At 41.0% G+C, this 25,610-nt stretch overlaps 1 protein-coding gene across 1 annotated transcript in view; it reads left to right on the top strand.

Moving 5' to 3' along the window:
* Window positions 1-680: 680 nt before the first annotated feature.
* Window positions 681-25,610, top strand: part of SCML2 (Scm polycomb group protein like 2) — a 44,292-nt gene continuing 19,362 nt past the window's right edge. The window contains exons 1-7 of the mRNA XM_083501913.1: window positions 681-927; window positions 11,892-11,988; window positions 13,994-14,062; window positions 16,948-17,018; window positions 18,986-19,220; window positions 20,993-21,081; window positions 23,569-23,812. Of these exons, the coding sequence (XP_083358039.1) occupies window positions 11,967-11,988; window positions 13,994-14,062; window positions 16,948-17,018; window positions 18,986-19,220; window positions 20,993-21,081; window positions 23,569-23,812 (730 nt within the window). The 5' untranslated portion in view covers window positions 681-927; window positions 11,892-11,966. The remainder of the gene's footprint in view (window positions 928-11,891; window positions 11,989-13,993; window positions 14,063-16,947; window positions 17,019-18,985; window positions 19,221-20,992; window positions 21,082-23,568; window positions 23,813-25,610) is intronic.

The following is a 25,610-nucleotide window of genomic DNA, read 5'->3' as shown; positions in this document are numbered from 1 at the left end:
ACATAGAGCTTAAATTTACCCAAGATAAGCACAGTGATAATTCACAACAGCTGTAATTGGTGGGGACATTATCATGCTAGTTTTGCAGGAAACCATTGCTTCAATTGCAGCATAAAGCCACAAAATCAAACTTTGATAATAGAAAATGTATGTGTCCAGAGAAACATATGTATTCCATTGAACAGAAACATTTTGCTTCAATTTTGTACACATGCTTTTATGTGGCACATACAGAGCATACTGTTCTGACATCTGCATGGAACCACTGGAAAAGTTAGTGAAATTAAGATAAAGGGGGGGACGGACTAAACTTTGTTGGGGAACTAAACAGAAAGGAATTGCACCCGTTTTACGAAACTCTCTCCCCAGCTTCTAAGGTGATATCACCTGTTAGCAGGTTTTAAGTGTATCTGTTTTGTATATTGGTTTATTAAAAATATATATTTTTGCCCCGTATTTTCATAAATGATCTGTTACTCGTGCTAACAGAAAACGTATGTTTAAAACGTTGTTTCGCGAGAGGGTCGGCCCCGCCAGCTCCTGGCTCGCCTGGGCGGCATTGCGCGCGCTCTTTCTGCGCCCGCGCGGGCGTTTGCGCGCGCTCTGCGGAGCAGCAAGTGCACAGGAGCCGCCTGGCGTGGGCGTGGAGAGCCAGCGCACAGCCCCCCTCCGACTCCGAGCCGGGTCCGCAGCATGGTGGTAGCGACGGAGGCGGTGGGTGAGCCGCCGCCCGCGCCCTCCGCCCCCTTGTCAGTGGGCTGCGAAGGGAGGACGCGAAGGCGGAGGGAAGCCCCTAGTGCCGCTGCCGGGCATGCGCGGCGCCCCAGGAACATGGCGGAGGCGGAGGCGGCGTGAATCCAAGCGACGGGGGCAGCAGCCGCGCAGCTGACAGACACGCGAGCGGGGACGCCGGGTCCCTTCCCTTCGGTGAGTGCCGGCCGGCCGGCGGCTCCCGGGCCCGAGGTTCTGCCTGGCGCCGGGGCTGCCGAGGAGCCTTGCGAGGGAGGAAAGGAGGCGAAGCCGGAGCCGCCGCCTCCTCCCCCTTTGCTGCCTCCTCCTCCTCTCCTCGCTGCGGCGTCTCCCGGGTCCCGCACGCTGAAGCGCGGGCAGTGCAAGGGGAAGCGGCGGCGGCCGTGGCGCAGCAGTTGCCGCCCGCCTTCCGGAGAGCGCGCGCGTGCAGAAAGGGACGCGGTTGGCTGCCCGGTGGGTGCCGGCCGCTCGCTCGCCCAGAAGCCCGCAAGGCGGGTTCGACTGAGGGGGGAAGCGGCTCTCCCATCCCGCTGGCTCCAGTCGTGTCCCCCCCACCCCCCACTGCACACCGTTTGCGTCGCTGCGCCGTCCCTCTCCGTTTGTTTGGCGCTGAGCGCGAGCTCTCTCCCCGTCTCCTTGTTATTTTAGTTTTTGCGCGCCTGCCGCGTTCGGAGAGCGCGAGAGAGTTTTTATCTCCGCCGAAGGGGGACCTTCCCTCCCCCCCCCCCGCTCCCTCTTCCGAAACCTTTCACGTCCACCTTCCTTGCGATCAAAAGGCCGAGGGGAGGGGGAAATTGCATTCCTCTTGAGGGAGAGGCAGAGGCGAAGGAGGAGGTGGGAGATCTTGGAAGGGGAGCTAACCTTGTGTTTAGCCCGGGGCATGGCAGGTCTCTCTCTGTCTCTTTTTCCCTCCCGCTCCCTGGAAGGCCCCCTAGATTTCGGGGATGGGCGCTCCTGCTCTTGCGATGGTGTGGTTTCTCTTCTCCTTCCCGCTCTTTTTTGGCGGTTGACTTAAAAATAATAAGGAAGGTGGGGGGGGGGGACAGCGTGGCCGCCGGAGTTGAGCCTCTGCAGCTGGCGCGTTTGAATCCTGCGCGCGTAGAAATCCAGAAACAAGGCGCACAGGCGTTTCAACTTGGAGCAGAAGTAGGGCAGAACTCCGAAGGGAGGATTGGCGCTTGCGGGGCTGGGGAAACATGGGAGGCGGCGGCGGAGGACACCTTTCCTGGGTTCACGGAACTGACCGCCCAGAGATCAAGCTAGATCTCCTCTTTTTTGGCCGCCGCCCCCCCCCCCGTCGCCGTGCATTTTGGGCCGGAGTGTTCCGTGTGTGGTTTGGTATCGCTTTGCTGTATATTTGACAGGAGCGTGAGAGGACACACCTCCTTGGGCTGCAGCTTCCCGCAGGCGGAATGCTCCCCTCCCTTGTTCCTTCCTGAGTAGGAGGAGTAGGAGTGGCGCCTAAAATCCACTTGCTTCAGAACCGGCTGCAGGCAGCTCTCGATTGAAGGCAAGGCTTTCAGCCGGACAGATGAGGAGGAGTCCGTGTGCTTTGGGTGCCCCCCACACCGGCGAATCTTCCCCTGCTTAAGACGTTGCACTTGCTCCTGCCCTTTTCGACGGAGTTTTCTCGTAAGTCGGTAGGGCTTGGCCTAAAGTGCCTTGAGGACGGGTGGAGAGCAGTTTTGCAGAGCAGCACGCTGCTGCAATACTGAAACTTGTGTCTAGGAATACTTTACAGGGCAGGAACAAGCTGCGTGTTAACTTTAGATCCCGGTAAAAACAAGTGGTACCTCCTGTCATAAACACACTTGTTTGGAAAGTAAATCCCATTATATTTCCATCCCATAGGATCCCAGGGTGATTTCCAAGATCATATGCTTCAGATGACAAGAATTGAGATGGATCCTATGCATGTTTACTGTGAGCTCTTAGTGAGTCTTAGTTGAAGTAAGTAAGGTAGCAGTCCTAAACAGACCTATTAGGGAATAAGCCCTAGTGAACACACACAGACTTGCTTCTAAGCAAATATGCACAGAATTGCTCTGTAAGTGTATGTGGTATTTTATTCTTCATAATCTAAATGATCCATTTCAACAACATAATAAAGATGAAAAACAAAGAATCTAGAAGCTCTGAAAGACAAACTGCTTATGATGCCATGGTGAATTTTGTTTTCATTGGAGATAATCAGATGTTGGAAGAATCTTAGGGAAATCCATGGGACTACTGCAGAGTAAACAGTTTGTAACTTTAGAATATGGTTCTAATGTTAAAGTGTTTTTTGACAGCAGCTACACTATGACAGTGTTTAATCAGTTAATCCTTACCACTTCCCTTTGAAATGCTGAACACAGATTTAGGAGAACACTAAGTGTATTGATAACCCAAGTGTGAAAGAACACACTGCTGTGATTATGTACTGTAAAAGCCATTATCCTGTACATAATAACACAATCGAAAGAAATGTATGTTCTTAAGTACCATTGATGGTAGGCGGATTGAGGATACTTAAATTTTCTGATGCTTGTGCCCAAGTATATTGAAATAGGCACTACAGGACTTTCATAAGTTTAGGATGGTGGTGCTAAGAGTGGATCATGTTCTGCAGAGTGATGTCTATAACTTTCAGGTTTTGTTTATGCTTTAGAATTTAAAAAAAGTTTAAAGTTAACTTTCAACTTTGATGCTGTGAAAAGAATATTTTATGAATTAGCCACTGCCCATGGTTTAGCAAATTGCAGTACAGATTGCAGCATGGTAGTAATTAAGTGGAACCTTACTTTATATAGCTACATTTCATGCTTGGTTAAACTTCAGTAATAAAAAGAACTTTCATGTGTTTCTTTTCTAAATAGTTACATATTGTAGCCTAAAATATGTTAATTTCTTTCTTCCTGCCATTATATTTTCTTCAGCATTGAATTTGTTGCCTATCAAATAATTCTTTAGTGATTCTTCAATTTTCATTATGAACAACAGCAAAATAAAAGCTTATATTAGTAATATATTTAAATGCTATGTAGTAATTTGGAGTAAAACACACAATGCTATATTTGTTTAAATGAAAAATATGTATTTTGTAGAGCTTAGTATTTGTACTAACATTTAATGACTAGAGTTAACAGTATTTTAAAAAGTTAGGGTGGCAGTTAGCAACTATTATTTTAGCTCTTTTAACAAGATATTTTGTATTAAAAAAAATCCTCAATTTGAAGTGCTTTAGATTGGACAGCCTGCAGATTGAAATGAAGGAAATAAAGGTGAAATAAGCATCATGGAACTTATAGCTTGAATGATCACATTAGGTTAAGATATGTGCCTTTACATGATTATGACATATTACAGTGGTGCCTCGGGTTAAGTACTTAATTCGTTCCGGAGGTCCGTTCTTAACCTGAAACTGTTCTTAACCTGAAGCACCACTTTAGCTAATGGGGCCTCCTGCTGCCGCTGCGCTGCTGGAGCACGATTTCTGTTCTCATCCTGAAGCAAAGTTCTTAACCCGAGGTACTATTTCTGGGTTAGCGGAGTCTGTAACCTGAAGCATATGTAACCTGATGTGTATGTAACCCGAGGTACCATTGTATTTAAATCTGCTACTGTGTTATAATTTGTGGGTCATTTTAATGAATTTCAATCAATTGTTATCTGGCAAGTAGTGCTATTGTGAAGGCAGCAATTAGTATTAAGGAGAGGTCACTGTAAACATACATAGAAACAACTAACTACAAATGTTGTACTGGCCAGCAAGTTGTCTTATTCCCCCTAGTCATGGTTGCTCTGATACAAAGCTGGGCAAACACTGGATGCACAAATGGTCAGCCCGCGTGATTCAGAGATAGTTGTTTGCACATAATGAACTACAGCAATCGGGTTTCCTTTGTCAGCAAGATTTCCTGGAGCGAGGCTGTAGGTGGAAGTAGATGCTATTTTGCTTCATTTAGGATGCAATTGAACTCCACTTACCTGGGGTTAAGCTCCAGTGAGCTTGAGGGGACCTCTGTGTAGATATGTAAAGGACCGCACTGTTATTGTCTATTATGCAAGTGTGTGAGACACCAAACTTTCTTATATATCCATGGTTTGTTTGCACTGAAATTATACCAGACATTAAGGTTTCCAATTATTTCATATGGGGGTCATTTACATAGTTATGGAACGTGATGTTACTGTTCATCAAGGACTGATTCATACATTATAATTGGATAATAATTTCTCTCTCCATCCCCTTCTGTAAATAGTCCGCAATAGACTATTGCAGCAGTAACCCCAGTGAGAAGGAAAGTTTATTTCAGTACGGTTGTATTCAGTGTTAACCATACTCGGAGCACACACATTAAAGGACATGACTAATTTAGCTCTGTTAATTTCAGTGGCTCTGCTCTGACAATAACTTTAGTTATAACCCGTATACTTTATATATTCAAGGCCAAGTTGGAAATTTCCCAAAATTAGGAGGGGGAAGAACTCATTGGAAGTAAGATGGAATATTGCTGTAATAATACATAAAATAACAAGTTATGGGGTCCAGATAATGAAAGTCTCCAAGAGTTTTTAAGCCCGTGTTCAACTGGACTGAAGGTAGCAAGCTTACAATGAAATGCAAGGATGTTTTTAATACTAAACAGCTTTGCCCTATATATTTTGATTCAAATGGGCAGGGCAGGTTTCAGTCTTTATTTTATGTATTGCATTTAAAATAGCTGCCCCATAACATGAGTTCTTTGGGTGGTTCATGGAGTACAGTAGGGCTTCTCAGTAGGAATAAGTTATTCTAGACAACTTTCTCCCTTTACATGCATTTGCAAGAAATAAAGAGGTTTTCCATCATACACTTAAATACTGTAGTTTCTGACTGACGCTGGAAAATCAAAGCCCTAGGCATCACATACAGATGAATAATTCCCAGAGGTTTTCCTGTGCAAGCCCTATTGAAAGAAATTGGAATCTGTACTCATTTTGATGAGACTTGTGGAAGTGGGGTGTTTTTGTTTTTTTTTGGAAGGTTGTGCATTAGGACATTTCTGGCTCTGGTTCCTCGAGCTCAGAAATTTCTTTGAGAAATACATTCCACTTTTTCTCTTTGATGTCATGAGCAAATAAACCATTGAAGTTTGAAGTCTTCATTAAATTATGGGTTGTTTTTTTAAAAAAAACTTCTGATGTGTTTTTAACCAAATAAAGACACACGAATCTTTCCCCCTTGCCATACAAGTCAACCTTTCTTTTGATTTTTCCTTGATCAGTGTACCTAGATTAAATTGCATATTGAGTTGCTGACTGCAAGACATATTTCAGCATAGCATTGTATAGTAAAGCATTATAGTGGCAAAAGAACAGGTGCTAAAGTACCTTCTAATTTTAAAAAGTGGTTATGTTTCAGAAATAAAAATTTGCTTTCATATATTGGCAGTAAAATTGTGCCAGTAATTTCTGAATTGTATCATTAGTGTAAATAATATTTATGCTTACAAAATGTTTTCAGATTCTGTTAATTGTGCTTTTGGCTAAACCATGGGTGTGACCTATTGAGAGAGAGTTGGGCTGTTTAGGGAGGAAAGGCAGGATATAAATTGAATAAATAATAGCCATCTTGAGTGAAGCTCTCATGAATGTAGTCTCCTGTAAAATAATGCTTGGACACATGGAAAATTCAACAAGAGAATCCCAAAATCTTGTACAAATCACTTGCCACGTAATCCAACCAAATACATTTAATTTCCATTTATCTCAATGGGAGATTTCAACTCTTCCACTGAAATCAGTGGGAATAAAATGCTTAAATGCTGGTAGCTTAGATATTTATAACTTCTGAGACTGTTTCGCTGTTAAGAATAAGATAAAATCCCATTATGTAATTAAATCTTTAAATGATAACAGATTCTTTATGATGACAACATGCAGTAATTTTTTTTTTTAAAGGCTACACCAATACTTTGAAATATTATATTCCATTCTTGCATAGGATAGCCAGTGGATTTGCATTCAGGTCACTGCACTATGTACAGCAGCTCTGCAATACCAGTGACTTACAGACAGGAATCAGTGCCGTTTCACATTTGTCACAAAATAAACTAAATCAAAATCTACAGAAATACGTCTGAATTGTTTTGCATGCAGAAACAGTGTTGATTAAGTATGGTGTGTAAGGTTGGATTCAGCTGGTGATTACCGTATTTCCAAATGCCTTTTCCAACAAGTTTACTCCATAACCGTTCAATAAGCACCTATGTTTTGTTCTCAAAAGTTTGTTTTTTTAACATGGTTACTTTTGTTGTTTGCCTCAGTAATTGGTTTCCCCTTTCTTCGAAAATCATTTGGATAGTTTGTATAGGAAGTTTAGCCTCTTTTTAAAAACATTATTTTGAGGTTTGCTGTTTTGTAGAGTGGTCCTATGTTAAGTATTTGATCTTTATAACCCATACCAAAGCAAAATATCAAATTGGTGGCAGTCCTATACATGGTTAAGAGGGAGAATTTTGTTTAGTTGGTTGTGCCTTATGGTTCTTCAACATAGCCTTCATTATTTTAAAAGTTCTCTTCCACTTTTTGTCAGTGACATAAAGTAGTGCAGTGGTACCTCGGGTTACATATGCTTCAGGTTACATACGCTTCAGGTTACAGACTCCGCTAACCCAGAAATAATACCTCGGGTTAAGAACTTTGCTTCAGGATGAGAATAGAAATCGTGCGGTGGCGGCAGGAGGCCCCATGAGCTAACATGGTGCTTCAGGTTAAGAACAGTTTCAGGTTAAGAACGGACCTCTGTAACGAATTAAGTACTTAACCCGAGGTACCACTGTACTTATTAAAAGTAATAAAGCATCTTTTATGGGTAGTGCTGCTGCTGCTGCTGCTGGTTATTATTATTAAATTAATATATAAACAATCTGTACAAACCCACAATTAAAACACTAAATAAATCATATTCATATCATGGGAGGCCTTGCATCTTCTAAAAACAATGAAATAAGGTATTTTGGGTGTCTCTTCAGGAAAGGAGTTCCACAGTCATAGGGCACCAACAGAACATTTCTCTGTATCACATGCTTACAAATCTCACTTCCTCATGAAATGGCACGTAGACATTCTGCTGGCATCTTAAGGAACATGTGTGCACAGAGGTGCTGAATATGTGGGGCCTGCACTGTTTAGGAATTTTCTCTTGGGGAGAATTATTAGTTGCTGAAATAGGTATGTTAATGCAGGAGTTGCTTAGTTTGAGGCCTATGTTTCTCTTTCTCTCCCACACACCCCACCCTGCTTCCAAGGAGCTCAGGGCAGCGCGATGGGAGCTGTTTCTCTCGTTATTGCAACCTTGTTCCGTACAGCCTAACCTTCCTTGCAGCCGTTCAGTGAACTTGATTCCACAGCAGGAATTCAAACAGCCATTCTCTGGTGCAGGTTTTGCATACTTTCCATTTTGCCACACTACATGGATGGTCGTTTAGACCAGTGGTGGGGAACCTGTTGAGCTCTAGCTCAGTATGCCAACAGTCAGGGGTGATGGGAGTTGTAGTCCATCAACATCTGGAAGGCCACAAGTTCCTCACCCTAGATTTATTGTGTGGGTAGAGTTGGCTGTCCTATATAACTAAAAAGTATTTTTTTCATTAGCTCCCAGGGTCCTGAACTCAAGTTATAAACAGAAAATTCAAAGGAGCTTACAGTGAATGGAAGATGATCATTGAGCTGTCGGTGCTGCTTTTGAGCATATATTTAATCCAATGCAGAATTGGCATTCTGAAATTTTAGCTCCAGGGGCTGATATCCCAGTAATGGTTGTGTTGCGCTTGTACTTCAGTTCAGCCACACTTGTGTGACTCCAGCTCCTCCATCACTCCAGAGCAAATGCCATGCTGGCTGCAGCTGATGGGATTTGGAGTCTACTTCTTTAAAGTGCCTCTCAAGTGGATTATTTGCTTATACCCACAATGCATGATTAATCACTTTCACTTACCAATGGAAGAGAGAACCCACTTTTGATAGATTAAATGTCACTGTTGATGAACTAAGTGAAAGAATGATTACCTACATTTAAAGGAAAACAAGATACGGCTTGGATATGTTCATCAGTCACATTATTAATCTTGCACTGAATAAGCGTTAGTTCTTGTAAACTGTTAAAAGTCAATGGCTTGTGATGGTAAATGTGTGAATATGCTAGTGTAAGAGGTTGGAGTTTTAAAGCCAATTTATTTAAGGTGCTAACGTGATACTTCATTGGTGAAAAAAATGCAGGCATTTATATATTTCCATCTCTGTGTGTGTGTGTGTGTGTGTGTGTGCGCGCGCATGCATGCATACGTGTGTGTGTGTGTGTGTGTGTGTGTGTGTATATATATATATATATATATATATATATCTATATCTATATCTATATCTATATCTATATCTATATCTATATCTATATATATGTCTGTCTTACCAGAATGAAACAAGGCAGAGCTGATTCTTGAGAGGCACAACTTCAGGTTCATTACAGCTGTGTAACTGCAAACCTGAAGGACTTTGGATAAATTAATAGTAGTCTGAAAAGCAAGTCTCAAACTTCCTTCTTACTGCAACAACATTTTCTAAAGTCTATTCTGAAATATAATTAGGAAGGGAGTTGGAACTTAGATTCAAAACAACACTTCATACAGTTGGAATGACATCTTTTGAAATTAATTCCTTAGCTTAAACCATACTTTCAAACTGATAGTATTTCACCATTTATTCTCACTTCTGGGCAGTATCCAAGTGGCTCCTATATTGTAAACTTGCACTGAGTCAGAAAGGCGAGAAGGCGAGGGTAGCAGTACCATGAATAGTAGTTTTAAGTGTGCAGTGGATGTTGTATTGAAATGTAACTATGAACTAATAGTAATGATGAAGGGACTGTATTTCTACACTGAATCCAGCGGGCAGTTTCACACATTCCCCACCCCCCAATGTAGAGATCAATCCCCATGTATACACTGGTCGTGGTATACATGACAGTTCAGATACCTTTTGGCCGTGCTGTACATACATTAGGAAGCCAGTGTATGTGTCCATAAATGAAAACTGGAATTCTCAAACCACAAAAGCCACAAAACAGTACCTTGGGGCCAGGGAGGGCTGCATTATCAACAACCCCACTTAAGGACTGCAGTTGCTGTGTTAGCAGGGAGTCGTCTCTCCAAAGCTGCACAGACTTCGGAAACTCTGGAATTCTTTTTATGTTTCTAGCAGGGACTCCGGTGGCTAAGAGGGATGATTATCACTGCTGGGTTGGAATCTTTTATTATGGGAGCAAGTGCAATCTGGTGGCAACAAAAAAAGATAAAAAAACCACAGACTGTTTAAAGTAGCCTGGACATAAAGTGAGGCCACTGGGACTAAGCATCACCTTTCATAGTTTATTGCTGGCAGAGAAGAGTAGCTTAGGAATGTGTTTGACTTCAGCAGCTATTGGTGATGTTCCATTTAAGCGGATTTTCATTTCTTCTGCTTATTGGGTACGATAGACGCATGAAATGTGTTATGTGTTTCTTTATGTTTTACAGTACTCTTCATAGCACCCTGTAGCACGTGAAGCAATTTATAGGCTCAAATTATACGTGCAAGCATTTTTCAGTTTTTGTTAGCTGTGTAAAATGTCACAGAATGGGTTCCGACAGAATAATCCCAGGGAATTACATTGTTTGTGAAATGAGGCAATTGCCAGCTTAGTATTTTATTGTTTGATTTATTGCAGTTTTTGTAGACAGCTTTTCAACTTTAATGGTTCTCAGTCAGAGTGTTATATAAATTGCAGGTGATAATTTTCCTAAAATCCATAACTATAAGTTAGCACCATCACGAAAAGCAAGTAATTTGGCAAATGCTGGCATAGTGCTACGAAATATAATAAATTAAAGTAATGCTATAATATCCATCTCTATGTTTTCAACTTCTCTGGTTAGTAGATGCATATTTCATGAAAATTAATGTGTTCAGGATTCAGTTTTTAAATTAATTATGGTGTAAACTTAAATTATACATATAATGAGATATACAAAGGCATGTGTAAATTTATTCAGTTATATACAATATCTGTTTTTGTAATATCATTTATAAATACAATTTTTAAATGGTTGTTTTAATAAATACAACATGCTTCTAATAATCCACAGACAGTATAGATTACTATTAATTTGGCATACATCAATATCTGAAATACTGAATTCTGGCCAGATGAAGCAAGGATTCAATATGGAATGAACGGCTGCAATTGGAAATCAAATTGGTTTCCCTTCCTGCTGTTTGGATCTTTGTCTTACGCCTTAACATCAAAACCAAATGCAGGATAGTAATCTGATAAGTGCTATTGTTGTTTATCCCCTAATGTTTGTTCAGAGTTGGGTGTGTGTGTGTGTGTGTGTGTGTATATATATATATATATATATATATGGAATGAGAGATTATTGTCATTAATCAAGGTTACACATCTCAGGAAGGCAGGGGCAATAAATGACAACATAATTTAAGTTGAGGCACAGACAAGGGAACTAGTAGACTTAACGACTAGTTAAATTTGTGCCTTGTATATTTGTGGAGTGAGTGAAAACATCAACTTTATAGTTTCATTACTGCCAGACACACTGCTGAAAGTGATCTGATAATGCCATTGGCAATATTTATGAATGTGAGTTGTAAAGTGTGTGCACTTGGGCACAAAAACTGTAGCAATGAAACAGATTTCTGTTTACTATTATGTGTTGCCACAATTAAAATTTTAATGCTAATACAACCTCCTGTTTTAATGAATTCTAATGAATTTGGTTTTCCTAGTTAGTTATTACTGGTCATAGGATGTCTGCAATGCTTGGGAAACAGTATCATCAAGTGGTATTTTGCTTGACAAACGAATTAGAAACAATAGCATGACCTTTAATAAAATGGTTTAAACAGAATGGCTTATCTAAACTTAAGGTTCAAGCTTCATGAACTTTAGCGCAGAAAATTCTGTAGCATTTGTTTCCAGGTGACTTAGAGCTAAAGTGTAACGTTTATCTTCCATCTTCCTTCTTGACTAAAAAGGCATTGCCTGTTTATATTCCGCTTCCACTGTATAAAAGTTATTTACATATTATTTTGCATTTGGCCTCACCTGCTGTGTTACTGCTCCACAGGAAGCAGTTGTGTTGGAAAAAAAATCGTGGATGGATGTGTTCTTATTGTGAAAAAGGAGGACCAAACATTTTACCATGGGGAAAACAGCAGCTAAAGGTAAAGTTCTTGAAACAAAGCAACAATGTAAATGAGGGGCTGCAGTTTTCAGGGGGGGAAGAGGCCCCCAAGAGACCTAATAAGATGGGAGGTAGGCTAGGAAAGATCTCACAGCTTGGAACTATAACTCCCCACAGTCAACTCACTAATCTCATGACAGAGTGGAATAGATTTCTGCGGGGTATTTTATGATTTTTATTCTCTGCCCTGGTCCTTTTCCCTTTTCATTTTGTGGTCCCATAAGTATCTGGGTATATGATTGCAGCCTTTCGATTTAACATACATATTTCTCTCTAATTTAGTATGTTCACTATTGCTGTGATGGAGTTTTCTAACCTTTTATATTGGGGATAGATTAAAATGTCAGGGCCATATAAAGTGGTTGCCCCACCAGACAGTTGAGCATGTATGCTTGGTCCCATTGTTGCACTGCTGTAGGACCAATCACTTCCAGCACTTGGGAGAGAGTTTACAGAGCTCCACAGGGAACACACCGCGGTTGTAGTTAATTACATAGCACACTGAAAATGCTTCCAAATTATGGAGAATTCCTGATTTGGCTAGAAGGCAGCAACTACCATGCTGGGCCAGGTTAGATATTTATTGCTCCCCAACTTTGATCTGTGACCAGCCCAATACAACAAGCAAAACAAGATTGCCATCTTCCTTCACATAGGAGCCAATTCCTAGGGGCTGAGGTCCCTTCAGCTCCCCCCCCCTAAAATATTTGAGGGGCTGGGGGCCCCCAAAGTTGATAGGCATTGCAATTCAAATTGGTGTGCCCTGTCATGTGATGGGTTATGTGGGGCACGGCATACCTGGGACCCCCCCAATATTTTATTCAAGTTGGCACCCCTGTTCCTTGACCTTCAGTATCTGGCAGCCATTGTTCCACTTTTCCTTGAAGCGTCTACATGGTCTTACAGTTATGTTAGTAGTTGTCAGAGCAACCCATGGCAATATATTCTACAGATAACTGTATGAAACGGGGTACTTTGTCTTGTAAGGGAATGTTTGTTTTTAAACCTATGTGTCACGTTTAGTTTCCTCCAAGCGCTTACAGTTTTTACAGTATACTGTACCTTTCCCTGATTTTTAACTCTATTCATTACATGGGATGCACAGTTACTCTCAGAGAAATAACTAAATAAATCCCACTGAGTCCAGTTGGGTTTCCGTCTTAATAAATGTGTTTAACATTGCAGGATTGGTTGCACTGCCATTTCCTGCACGTAAGTGCCTGAAGCAGGGGTGGGTAGCCTTGACTGGCACAAGGGCCACGTTTTGGGTCAGCCACCCATTTGCAACACATTACAATGCAAACACACCCTCAGCAAGGAAGGACTAGACACGTATACATGAAACATGTATTACTACCCTGCGGGGTGGGGAGACAGACTCAGCAGACATGCTGCATCAGCCTCACACATTCAGCAGAGTTTTTGCTCTCTAAGGAAGCACTGATGTAGAAGGGCCTCTTACCCCAGGACTGTTCTGGGGAGCAGAGGAGGAAACCAGCCTCTTTTGCAAAGAGGCCCTATTCCCTCTTGTGTGGCAGAATTGCTGGGATTCTTAGGAGAATGGTGCCGTGCCAGAGGGAGAAGGGGACCTTTTGCAAAGGTTGAAAAGACATTCCCAGACTAAACATGACGACCAGGGGAAGAAATTGAAACCAGTGCAACAATGAGGACCAACAGTATCACCTGCTGCTTGGCAAATACATACGTGTGTGTGTGTGTGTGTGTGTGTGTGTGTCCCCTATTTATTTATTTATTTACTCATTCATTCAAAGTACTTAAATTCTTTTTAGGGCAGAGCTCTTTCAGGGTGCTTTAAAAAGATAATTAGCTTCAAATAATTTAGCCTTGTATACATAGCAGTGGTTCTCAGCTGGAACTATATCCATGCACAATGCAGGGATGCATGGGGTACCTCAGCCCGGGGCAGTTTATTCTGCAAAATTATGTAAAAAATACTGTGTTTTACATCCTTTCTTTTTCTTTAGATTCTAAGACTATTAGAAGAGAAAAACATGGGAAGAGTTGTCTGTCAAGCAATCAGTTGCTAAATAATGGTATGTATTGTAAATGTAAATATTATGAATTATTTTTAAAATAAATAAATGGGGTTTAACGTCTGTTCATTGACATATCTCTCCCACCGCCTCCTGCCTCACCCGATTAGCCTCGCCACTTGTGCAAGGTGCCTCCTTCCTGATTTTTGGACAGTTACAACTACCTCCTGCAGTGTAGTCCATGCTGTTCAGGAGGTCTCCCAATCATCCCGGGATCATTTAAGAGGGCTGTTGCATGTGGGGGAGAAGAAGATCAGAAAGATCCTTGCTCTAGAGGCCCTGCCATAACCTTTAGGGTTTTGAAATGGGTAGGGCACTTTTTTTCTTAGGGACTCCACTCCAGGACCTGGCACCAAAGTGGGGACACGCTGTCATGCACACTTAACCCAGACACACAACCTTAATACATAATAATAATAAAAATATTTATACCCCGCCCATCTGGCTGGGCTTCCCCAGCCACAAATGCAGATAAGCATACTTAACTCAACTCTGCCTGCCTGGGTATGCTTTTATTCTTCTTATCTTTTTTAATGAAATAGAGGTGTATAATTTTTTTTAATAAATAAGTAAGTTGCTTCCAATTCTCCTAGCCGAGCCCTTTGCCTGGGTTTGCTGGTATCTTTGCTCTTGGGTTCAAGGAAGATTTTAGGGTAGGTAATGTTTCTAAAATAAACCAAAGGGAGAAATTGAAACTTGGTTGATATATAGGTAGACTGAGCAGGTTTTTTGGTTTAAAATGAAGGAAGTAAAGAAGGACTTTTAAAAGTGACTAGCTCTGCTCAAGATGGGCCTTCCTCACCCTGATTGTGCAAGAGTTTTAACATTTTAAGGAAATAATGGGCTGGATACATGAGTGAAACACAGGACATGTGCCACATAATGAATGGTAGAAATCCAGTACAAGCTAATGTCAGATCATGAGATGCAGGAGTCCCACTGCTGCATCACTTGCGACAGCCTCCAGGAGGGTTTCTGCTAGTAGCCAGGACCTCTTGAGTTTTATTAGCAATTATAAAGCAGCCCTTCCCTCAACCTGGCAGCCTCCAAGTTGTTTTAGACTACATGCATCAAAGCAGTGTTCGAAACCCCCATTGTTCTAGGCACATTTTGCGATGGGGAATTTCATTAGCGCGAGCAGTTTCTGAGCTCTGGGCGCAGTACTGTGCCTAAGATTTCAGATTAAAACCTCAGAGTGGAAGGAAAGGAGGACCCTTTTCTGCCTCCCCACTTCCAGCCACTCTCTGAAGACTGGAGAAGAGACCCTCTTAGGAATATTAGCGAGATGAGCAGGGGAAGGAATGAACGTAATATTTTAGCTGCAGTTCATTCATTTTCAGCTCTGTATTCTTGTTATAAAAAAGCACGCCTAGACATTCCGTTGTTGTGCCTATAATGTAAGTTTAAGGTGTAATTTAGCTCCTAGCTGTCATATCTCAGTTTCTAACTGCATCAAAGTACTACTGTTATCAGCTGATGGGAATTGTTCAAAACATCTGGAGGGCACCAGGTTGTAGATTATCCTAACAAAGCCGCTAGGTGGCAGCATAGTATCATTTTTTCAGTGGCTTAATTTTTTGTATTTGGAGTGGAAACTCTTATGAAGGCATGGAGAATGTGCACAGATTAGCAGTGTAAGGTGGGATCTGGACGTGTAGTCCCAATATATGTCTGTTGACTGGCCAGCGTATGAGAGACCTTGTTTTTTTCCTCTTGGCTTGTGAGCTTTGGGATGTCATGTCAACCATCTCCTCCTTCATTCTGGAGGAGGATAGCTAGAGGTGTGCAGAAAGAAGGTATAAAGTAGTAGAGATGGTTGTGTAGGAAGCACATGAGTGTGTGGGGGTACAGGAGGGAAAGACAAGGGGGTGGTTTCCCCCCTTTTTGACTCTTCCTTCAACTATGTGTGTATTTGGGGAGGACATGTTCCCTCTGTCCTGTCCCCTCATGTGTACATGTATGTATATTTGCATGTCTGTGGCTTGTGTGATATGCAGTGTAGTGTGCATTTTGTGTTTAGCTGGTGGTGGGTGGAGGCGGTTCATATCCATCTCTGCCTTCTCTCCACTCTTGCAAACTATTGCACACCCACCTGCAAAAACAAACAAACTTGCATCTGGATTTTTGAGTGGAGCAGGTATTGATTCGCAAGCATTTGCCCAAATTATGCAGCTGTATGCTATAATGAGAATCAGCATTTACATTTTTTTTAATAAACTTTTTAAAAGGATTATTTACTTAGCTCAGCCCTTGCCATTGTTAAACCAAGAACCACTTTGTTGTCCCAAATCTCGTGCTATGTAAACACAGTAGTTTATCTTTATTCAGTAGGGTTCTGAAGGAGTGGATAGATAACAAAGGGAATCCAGACCCTGCAAACTTAACACACTGCAAGGTCGAGCTATTCTAAGCTGCAGTGTAGGCACAGCTTAAGTGTGAATGCATTTGTGTTTGTTTTTTCAGCAGTGACTCGCCTCCCTGTGCACAAAGAAATGTTCCTTTTTGTTTTATGTTAATGCTCAATCTGTAAACCAGTGAAACCACTTTTATTAATTTCACTAAAACTGCTCCTGCAAAGGTAGTATAAAAATCTAGATTCTAACAAGGGTTTCATATATCTATATCTATATAAGAAAAGAATTATCTATATGTATATAGAAATTAGAAGAAGTTCAGATACATTGTTTTCCTTTGGGTAAATGATTTCTGCTTATCTTCCAGTAGTCTCTTAGAGTGCTAACTGCTTCCCCCAGTCACAAATGATGACAAATATACAAAAGATTGAAGAAGATAATAAGCAAAAGTCTGTGTGCTTCCTGCAGATTGAAGGCTTTTTATCTCAACAATATGTTTAAATTTTGCTCTCCCACGCTTTTCCCTCCTAGAATATTTTAACTGGGATAACTACTTGAAAGAGACTGGATCCTTAGCTGCTCCTTCACATTGTTTCAGACAGGTAAATGGTTTAAAATATAAATGAGTATATGAAAGTGTTTTATGTTAGTATTGTAGTTTCTTTGTGTTGCTTACCTTTCATATAGATATATGTTATGCAAGGGGTGGGCAGACTTCAGGCTTATGAGGGTTTTTTTTGTTTTTTTACAAGAAGCCCAAGGTTTAGAGGGCTTGTTCAGGCATGGCCAAACTTGGCCCTCCAGCTGTTTTGTGACTACAATTCCCATCATCCCTGACCACTGGTCCTCTTAAGCTAGGGATGATGGGAGTTGTAGTCTGAAAACAGCTGGAGGGCCAAGTTTGGCCATGCCTGGTATATATGGAGAGTGGAGTCAACAACCTGTTGTAATCCCTGAGCCATTCGCTGTATATGGATATACAAATCTGTATCTTGAGTTAACATAGATCAAGGATGAGAACTCAGAACTCTTAAAGTGGCCAGTACTGTTGTATAAAAACTTGGCCAAAGGCCGCCAATCATTATGCATATTTATTTATTTTTTTAAAAGATATTTATTCAATTTTCACAAATTATAAAATCAAACACAATACAAACAAACACACATAGACAAACAAATATAATTTCAAATCCTTATTCTCTTAAAACTTACTTCAGCGACCTCCTCATACCTCCCCTTTCTGCATTCCAATTTCAAATATTTAGTTCAGCAAATCCTCACCCTTAATTTGATCTAATTGTAATCCTTTCTTTTCTTTTAACCTAATCTTTACAGCTGTAATCCGCTTACTTCTATAACCGCAACATTTTAACACTCATTAATTTTACAATGTCTCTTAAGATAGATCTTAAATTTCTTCCAATCTTCTTCCGCTGTCTCTTTTCCCTGGTCTCGGATTCTGCCAGTCATTTCAGCCAGTCCCATGTAGTCTATCACCTTCATCTGCCATTCTTCCAGAGTGGGTAGATCTTGTGTCTTCCAATACTTTGCGATGAGTATTCTTGCTGCTGTTGTAGCATACATAAAAAAAGTTCTATCTTTCTTTGGCACCAATTGGCCGACAATGCCCAAGAGAAAGGTTTCTTAAGGAAAGTACATTTAAGTACCTTTTTCATTTCATTATATATCATTTCCCATCATTATGCATATTTTATAAGTTAGAAACACCTAAGAACATTAGCACAAGGAGAGAAATGGCTTCCTTTTAAAAACTTTCACTGTTGTTAAACTATGAGGAGCTAGAACCACCTCTTAATTAACTGCAAATCACCCCAGAGATTTCCCAGTTGATACTAGTCTGCCTGCTTCTGTGTTACACAACCCATATGGGTATTTTGCAAGCTTCAGGTACTTGATACTATTTAGAGGGGGGCTCCAGTGGCTTCTAAAATCATAAATACTAGTTGCATAAGTTAAAATTTTATGTCAGGAAGGTATTAGCCTTTCATGCCTCTTAAAGCTGTGATTTGTTGTGAAGTTAATTAGAAGTAAATTACAATAAAATGGATGAGACAGCTTGCAAGTAGGTAAGTTTAGGGTGGAAGTGCCAGCTTACTATAGTTGTGCAAAAGAATAAATTTGTGTAAGAAGCCAACTTCAATACAACGGATCACCTATTAGATTTGTAGGTAGGGTAGCTCATCCACTGAAGGTTGTTGCTCAGTGTATGTTACTATCTTTTAGCCTAGCCTACCTCATAATGTGAAGATACAATAGGAATTGTAAATCCTTGGTTAGGTTGAAGAGTGATTTACAGTAAATATGAATGGCATTTAGGGCACCTGGGATAATTGCCCAGGACTGGAAATAGAATCAAATATTTAGGTGCCAGGAAATTTTCCAGCGATTTCTTTGAGGAGCTACACTTGATTTTGGCCCCAAAGGCTGAGAAACAATTATGGTGGGAATAAATAAGCTTGTGACTAGCCAAATAAGTACTGTTGATTCCTTCTCTCTCTCCCTCCTGGAAAAATAGTCCAGTAAATGCTTTATTTTGCCTTTCTTGCAGTCTAGGGTTCCACCTAGCAATGATTTCAAAGTGGGGATGAAATTGGAAGCCCATGACCCTCGAAACATTACCTCAGTATGTATAGCTACAGTTATTGGAATCACGGGTGCCAGATTAAGGTTGCGGCTTGATGGAAGCGACAACAAAAATGACTTTTGGAGGCTAGTGGATTCATCTGACATACAGCCAATTGGAACCTGCGAGAAGAAAGGAGGAATGCTTCAGCCACCACTTGGTAAGAAAACATATAAGCCTAACATGGATGAAATAAAAGTTTGCATCGAAGTCACAGTAGAGTTTGAAATAACGTATCAAAATAACAGCAGCCAGAGATAAAGGAAATGATGAATAGACTAAATGTACTGGACTGGGCGAGTTGGGTTGAGTTTGCTAGAGATAATACAAGTGAACCATGGATTCATGGCACTGCCGTGAGAAATGTCACTCAAATTCCCAGGTTTTTCCTTCAAAACCCTCTGTAGCGTTTTCCTCCCGTTATCCTCTGCCCTTGCCCAGTTCCACCATCTTGATGCATGACTCCTTCAAAGAACTCCACCCCTTCTCTTTTGCATCCCTTTAGAACTGTCTCCCAGAAAAAAACCTGTGTGATGCCACCTCTCGCTTCCTCAAACCATATCTGTCCTGTGTGAAGTCTTTGGGGGCAGCTTCCTGGTCCCCCTTGCCCTACTGTCACTGCATGTCACTGAAATAATGCACACTCTTCCCTGTTTTACCCATGCCTCCATTTCCCTCCTCTTTCCCTGTTGACGTCTGTGTTCTGTTGTAGGCCATAAGCCTGCGATAAATTAGGGACCTGTCTTCCAAAGCCTGTGTAGCACCACTGATGGTTCTGTAGGAATAATGGAAATAATAATTGGTTAGTAATTTAGTGGCGCTTTAAAGCAGAGGTGGCTAACCTGTGGCCTCCAAATGTTGTTGGACTCCTAGTCCTCCCATCGGCTTCAGCCAGCAATGCCAAAGATTATCAGTTGCACATTTGGAGAGCCACAGGTTCCTTCCCCGGGTATGAAAATCTTGCTCCTGTTAGCAAGATGTTTTATTGCCTTCAGGGTGAGGGATGCATTCCCTTCTGAAAACTTCATAAGGACCACGTACCAATGGTGGCCAGAGGGGAAAGTGCACGAAGCAACAAATGTAAAATTTTTGCCTTGGTACCATAGGCTAGTTTCTATGCAAATTTGCACTCTCCTCTCTACCTAGCCAGTGAGGGGTGGGGGTGGGGGAGAGAAACCTGGAGGTTCCCCACACCTGGCCTATACTGAGAAAGTAATTGTTTGGAAGCAAAATGGCTTGAAACAGGTGTTTCAGCACCACCAGTGAATGAAATTATCTGTGTGAGTGCCCCCCCCCCAATCTTTGCAGTAATGTTTGCCGGATACTATAATGCAATTAGTTTGCTCCTGCAGTGTATGTAAACAGGCACATATCTTTATTGAGCCAGACAAGTGAGCCCTTGATAAAATATATCATACTGTATTTGGCCCTCCTATGTTTTATGAAGATAGGCAGAATTCCAGTGTCCAAATGGTGTTGCACAGCTAAATACCTTTTTGAAACCTTCCCTTTGGCAGTTTTGCCGCATCTTGTTTGTTGGCTGAGCTTGGAGCTAATTGTGTGTGTAATTGCCTCCTGCTAACTGTATACAAAACTGGCATTTCCCAAGTGACGTCGAACTGTCTGGTCCCAGAAATCCTATTCCGCTCGTAATACAGTATGAGTCAAACGCTCCCTTTCTGCTTAACTTGAAATGTAGCGCTGTATTCCCACGTGTTGCACCAGGTGCTTAGCTTAGTTAGTATTGCTCAATTACGGTTGTAGCTTCTGGTGGGAAGTGCCTCAGCACGATGCGCCCATGCTCATCCTCTATTTATAATCAAAACGTATCCTGCAGAGATAACGCCACTTAACAAAGGTTCTCTTGTTTCTTAAAAGGCATATTTTTGGTAAATCTGTTATGCACAACTAATCTATTGTTGTCAATTTTAGGGTTCCAGATGAATGCATCTTCCTGGCCAATGTTTCTCCTAAGAACACTAAATGGTGCTGAAATGGCTCCTGCTTCATTCTTTAAGAAGGTAGGAGACTCGGCTGCAGTTCTATTGTTTGTTGAGGATTCCAGAGCACTATACTGCACTGTCCAGCCTGAAAAGGCAAGGAAGTTGTTTAAAAGGACAGGACTACTAGGAAGGGGAACATCTTTCTCCATCCTCAGTGCCTGCATTTAGAAAATGCCTGTATATGTCTTGAGTTCAGAACAAATCTCTTTGGTTTTAACAGTTTTAGGCTTACCTCTCCACACAGGTCAAATTAATATATTAAAATATGTGTGTTGTTTATCACATGTGATCTTCCTGTTCATGCATAAATGGGGCATTACAGTCTAGACAAATGTAGAAGTTAATTCCTGTATGGGAGAGGTTGACTTTTTTCTGTTGAATAGTCTGGTGAATGTATCAAAGACTTCTAAGCATAGTGAACACCCATAAATTATGCCCCATCCTCCTTATTCCAGTCACTGTTGTACGGATCATACACAATTGACACATTTTTATGCTAAAAACAATACACTCTCTTCTTGTAACAATCTCAACATTTTTACTCCTTTCTTGTCTCTTGGTATATGATGTTTACATGTGTTTTAATTTGTGCTTAGTTCATGCTATTTTAATAACTGACGCTCAGCCCGGTTAAACTGAGGCACTAGACCAGATGGTTTGGGAGATCGCCTGCTCTTGCACTTCTGATCTGAAGGAGCAGGTTCGTAGCTTGGGGGTACTCCTGGATCCTTTGCTGTCGCTCGAGGCTCAGGTGGCCTCAGTGGAGCGGAATGCCCTCCATCAGCTTTGGCTAGTGACCCAACTGTGCCCCTATCTGGACAGGGATAGCCTAACTACTGTTGTCTATGCTCTGGTAACCACAAGGTTAGATTACTGCAATGCGTTCTACGCAGGGCTGCGTCTGAACATGTTTCGGAAACTTCAGCTACTGCAGAATTTAGCGGCCAGGTTGCTCACCGGAACAAGATGGTTTGAGCATATTACACTGATCCTGGTCTGACTGCATTGGCTACCATTTCCAGGCCCAATTCAAAGTGCTGGTTTTGACCTATAAAGCCTTAAACGGCTCAGGACCATAATACCTCAAGGACCACCTCTTTCCATATGAACCTACCCAGACCCTGAGATCATCTTCTGAGGCCCTCCTTTGTGTGCCTCCTCCTTGAGAGGTCCAGAGGGTGGCAACTTGAGAGCAGGCCTTCTCTGTCTGTGGAATACTCTCCCCAGGGAAGTTCACCTGGCACTTTCATTATACACCTTTAGGCACCAGGCAAAAAAGTTCCTTTTTACCTAGACAGTTGAGTTGGTTGACATCCTATGCCCTTTTAAAATGTGGGCGTTTTTGGGGGGTGGATTCTTGTTTTCATTTAGATTATGTATTTTGTGGTTTTATATTTTGATTTTGTTCTGTGAACCACCCTGAGACCTCCAGGTATAGGGCAGTACATAATTTCAATCAGTAGTAGTAGTAGTAAATTTGGATGTTTTAAACTTTTTTTTGCTGATCATTTTATTGTGTTACTCATTTTGTAAACTGCTTTGAGGTTTGGTTTGGTTGGTATTTTTTTTACACTCAAGTGGAACAGAAATGTTATGAAATAAATAAATTTTATGAATTGCCCCAAAGCTGGAACAGTACAAGTCTGTTCTGCGAAGAAAACGAAGTGGGTTGATTTACAAAGTGAAGAAATGCAATAATGTGCCTTAATTATGTAAGGAAGAAGAATATAAGTTATATTTACAACTAGTCCTTTTAGTTACATGGACAATTTTACAAATGAAGCTATGCCCCTTTTTATTAATAATGCATGTCCTTCCCCACAAAACTTGGAAATCAATCTAATGAACAATAAAACGTAAGGAAGAGTAGGAAACAAAATGCCATCATGGAAGCAATTCATCATTTGAACATGCATTGAAGTCACATTATGCAAATTCGAATGGCTTTATAAGAGAGTCTCTTGTTAGTTTACAAACCTGCTTTAGGCATAGACTTGAAGATGATAATTGGTCGGTTCATGGTCTCAACACTGACGGGTGACACTGCAAACTATTTTATGTTTTTCACAACACTGTAACAACTTATTCTTCTTGTGATTAACAAGGCGTTAGAAATATGTTGCTTGGTAGTTCTGTTTCTTTCATCAGTAATTAAGGAAAGAAATACGTATCTTAAATTTTCAACAACAAAAAATGGACTTCTTGTTGATAGGCGGTAATAGAAATATTGTAAATTAGCAAATACTCCAAAGTGTCCTTTTGTTGATTTCTTTTAAATTCTTTGCTGCTTTGTATCACACATAAAACCTGTAATTTAGCTTAGAAACATGAATTTTTATCCATGGAGGAGCTCTGGATGATAGAAAATACAGGGAAAATGCTAACATATCCCCCCCCCCCCCAGTACTATGTATCTCTTGGAGCATGAGTCCTTTTAGGCATCAAGGTTATATGAAACTCATTCCCTTCCAAGATCTCATGTGTTTGGCTCTTTTGTTTTGGCAGGAACCTACAAAGCCTTCTCCAAACTGTTTTAAAGTTGGAATGAAGCTAGAAGCAGTAGACAGAAAAAATCCTTATTTAATATGTCCCGCAACCATTGGGAATGTTAAAGGAGATGAAGTTTTTATTACCTTTGATGGCTGGCGAGGGGCATTTGACTATTGGTGTAAATATGATTCTCGGGATATCTTTCCAGTCGGATGGTGCGATTTAACAGGAGATGCTCTACAGCCACCAGGGAATAGTGGTAAGAATTTTTTATTTGTTAAATTCCACACGTCAGGCTCATCTAGTCCATCTTTGCTTTTAAACCTGTGCCTTTAAGACTTTGATACAGCTGACAGAGAAGCTATAAGGAAAAATGTGTTGGTTTTTGGGTGTTTCCCATCATCATTTAATGCTATAGCAAAATCTAAGTAGGATGAAATAAAGCCTAAAGGCATCCCACTAGCTTTAATTAAATGTATTCACTAGCACCAGGGATCACCATCCCAATGTCTGCAGGTGCCATGGTGGCTATGAAGGTTTTGTGACGGTCACCCTACAAAATTTGCCCACTAGTCCAGAAATATTGGTGACCTCTGCTCTATCATTTGCTATACTTGCAGTGCAGCTTCCCATTGTGTTCATGGATATAGGATTGCAGCCAAAGAGAGACAAACCTTGATAACTTTACGCTTGCCACCAGTTCAGATGTAATGAGAAACCGTAGGGTCACGTTACCTGGGAGTTGCATGCTTCCCTCTCCCCTACTGTTGTGCTAAGGAAGCTTCTTTGGATAATATGTAAACCATGGTTTCCTATGATCAGGGAAAAGTGCTTCCGGAACATGGCTTGTTCTCACAAGTCATCACTTAAACAGACTTACAGTTTCATGACATTGGACGTCATGAAAGCTGTGTTTAAAATCAGAAGCAAAATTATCCCATGGTTTTTTGTTACGTCTCAGCTTAGCCTGTATTATCATTGTCAGAAGTAGTGGCGTTTCACATCTCCTTAATAAACTTTTCCACAATTACTATTGCATTATTTCTCTAGTGCATGTGCCTCTCTCTCTGTTCCTCCCTCTCCCTCTCTTACACTGGTGTACTATATTTTGTTTTCATTACAGTTATGTCAAGAGATGCTGCTCAGCTGTAGAGTTGCTTATGGCACTAGCATAGCTACTGTCCACACAGTTTTTCAAATAGTTTTTCTAGCAAATACTTTTTCTAAATGCATTAAGTAGTTTTTTCTAGATGCATTAAAAAGCAGGTTCCCTGAAAAAGCTGAGCAACTATCTCCTTCCTGCTTCAGAAGACCATAATTTGTCTTATATGGAGCTGCAACATCTGACTATTTGGTAATAGTAGGGTTTGACTATGCTGGGTCTGCTTATGGATCCTAAAATAAATGAACAGATGTGGAAAAGTTGTAAGCGCCAATAATTTTTTTAGTCTTTTTCATAGGTCTACACATAATGTTTAATGCATATTCTCACCCCTTATCAAAACAAGGATAAGCAATTGTAGAAGTAATTGAAGCATCCTAGTTGCTGTTATATGTTTGCACTCTGTGATACTGAAAGCTCTATAAGCAATCAGTACTCTCAATACAGAAAGCCGTGTTAACATCCTTTGCTTCTTGCTCCATCCTTTCAAAATGCATTGTTGCTCCAGTTAGTATAAGACTCTTTGGTTTGAAAAGACTTTAATAAAGTTGTTGCTTAGGATCAGAGTTTTAAGCAGGGGCTGCTGCGTAGCTAGAGTACCCACAAGAGACCTGAATGCTTGATGTCTCAATTGTTTTGCCAGCTCAGCGAGAAACAAAATGCTTTGTTTTGTTTGTGGAATGGAGAGGGCCATTGTAATGCAAAGCATTGGCCTGAAAAGAGCAAAAGGGCTGCCCACCCCCTTCCAACTGCACATTATATATTAATTACAAAGAGACACAGCTGATAACCGCCCCCCCGTCCCGTTTTAATAAACTAATATTTTGATGCACTAATGTTTTAATACAAATCCTGTTGAGATTACAAAATGGTTTTCAAGTTTTGGCTCCTGTAG

This window comes from Podarcis liolepis, assembly GCF_965112155.1.
Source record: "Podarcis liolepis genome assembly, chromosome: 4".
NCBI classification, from domain to species: domain Eukaryota; kingdom Metazoa; phylum Chordata; class Lepidosauria; order Squamata; family Lacertidae; genus Podarcis; species Podarcis liolepis.
This window is presented reverse-complemented; position numbering and strand designations above follow the sequence as displayed.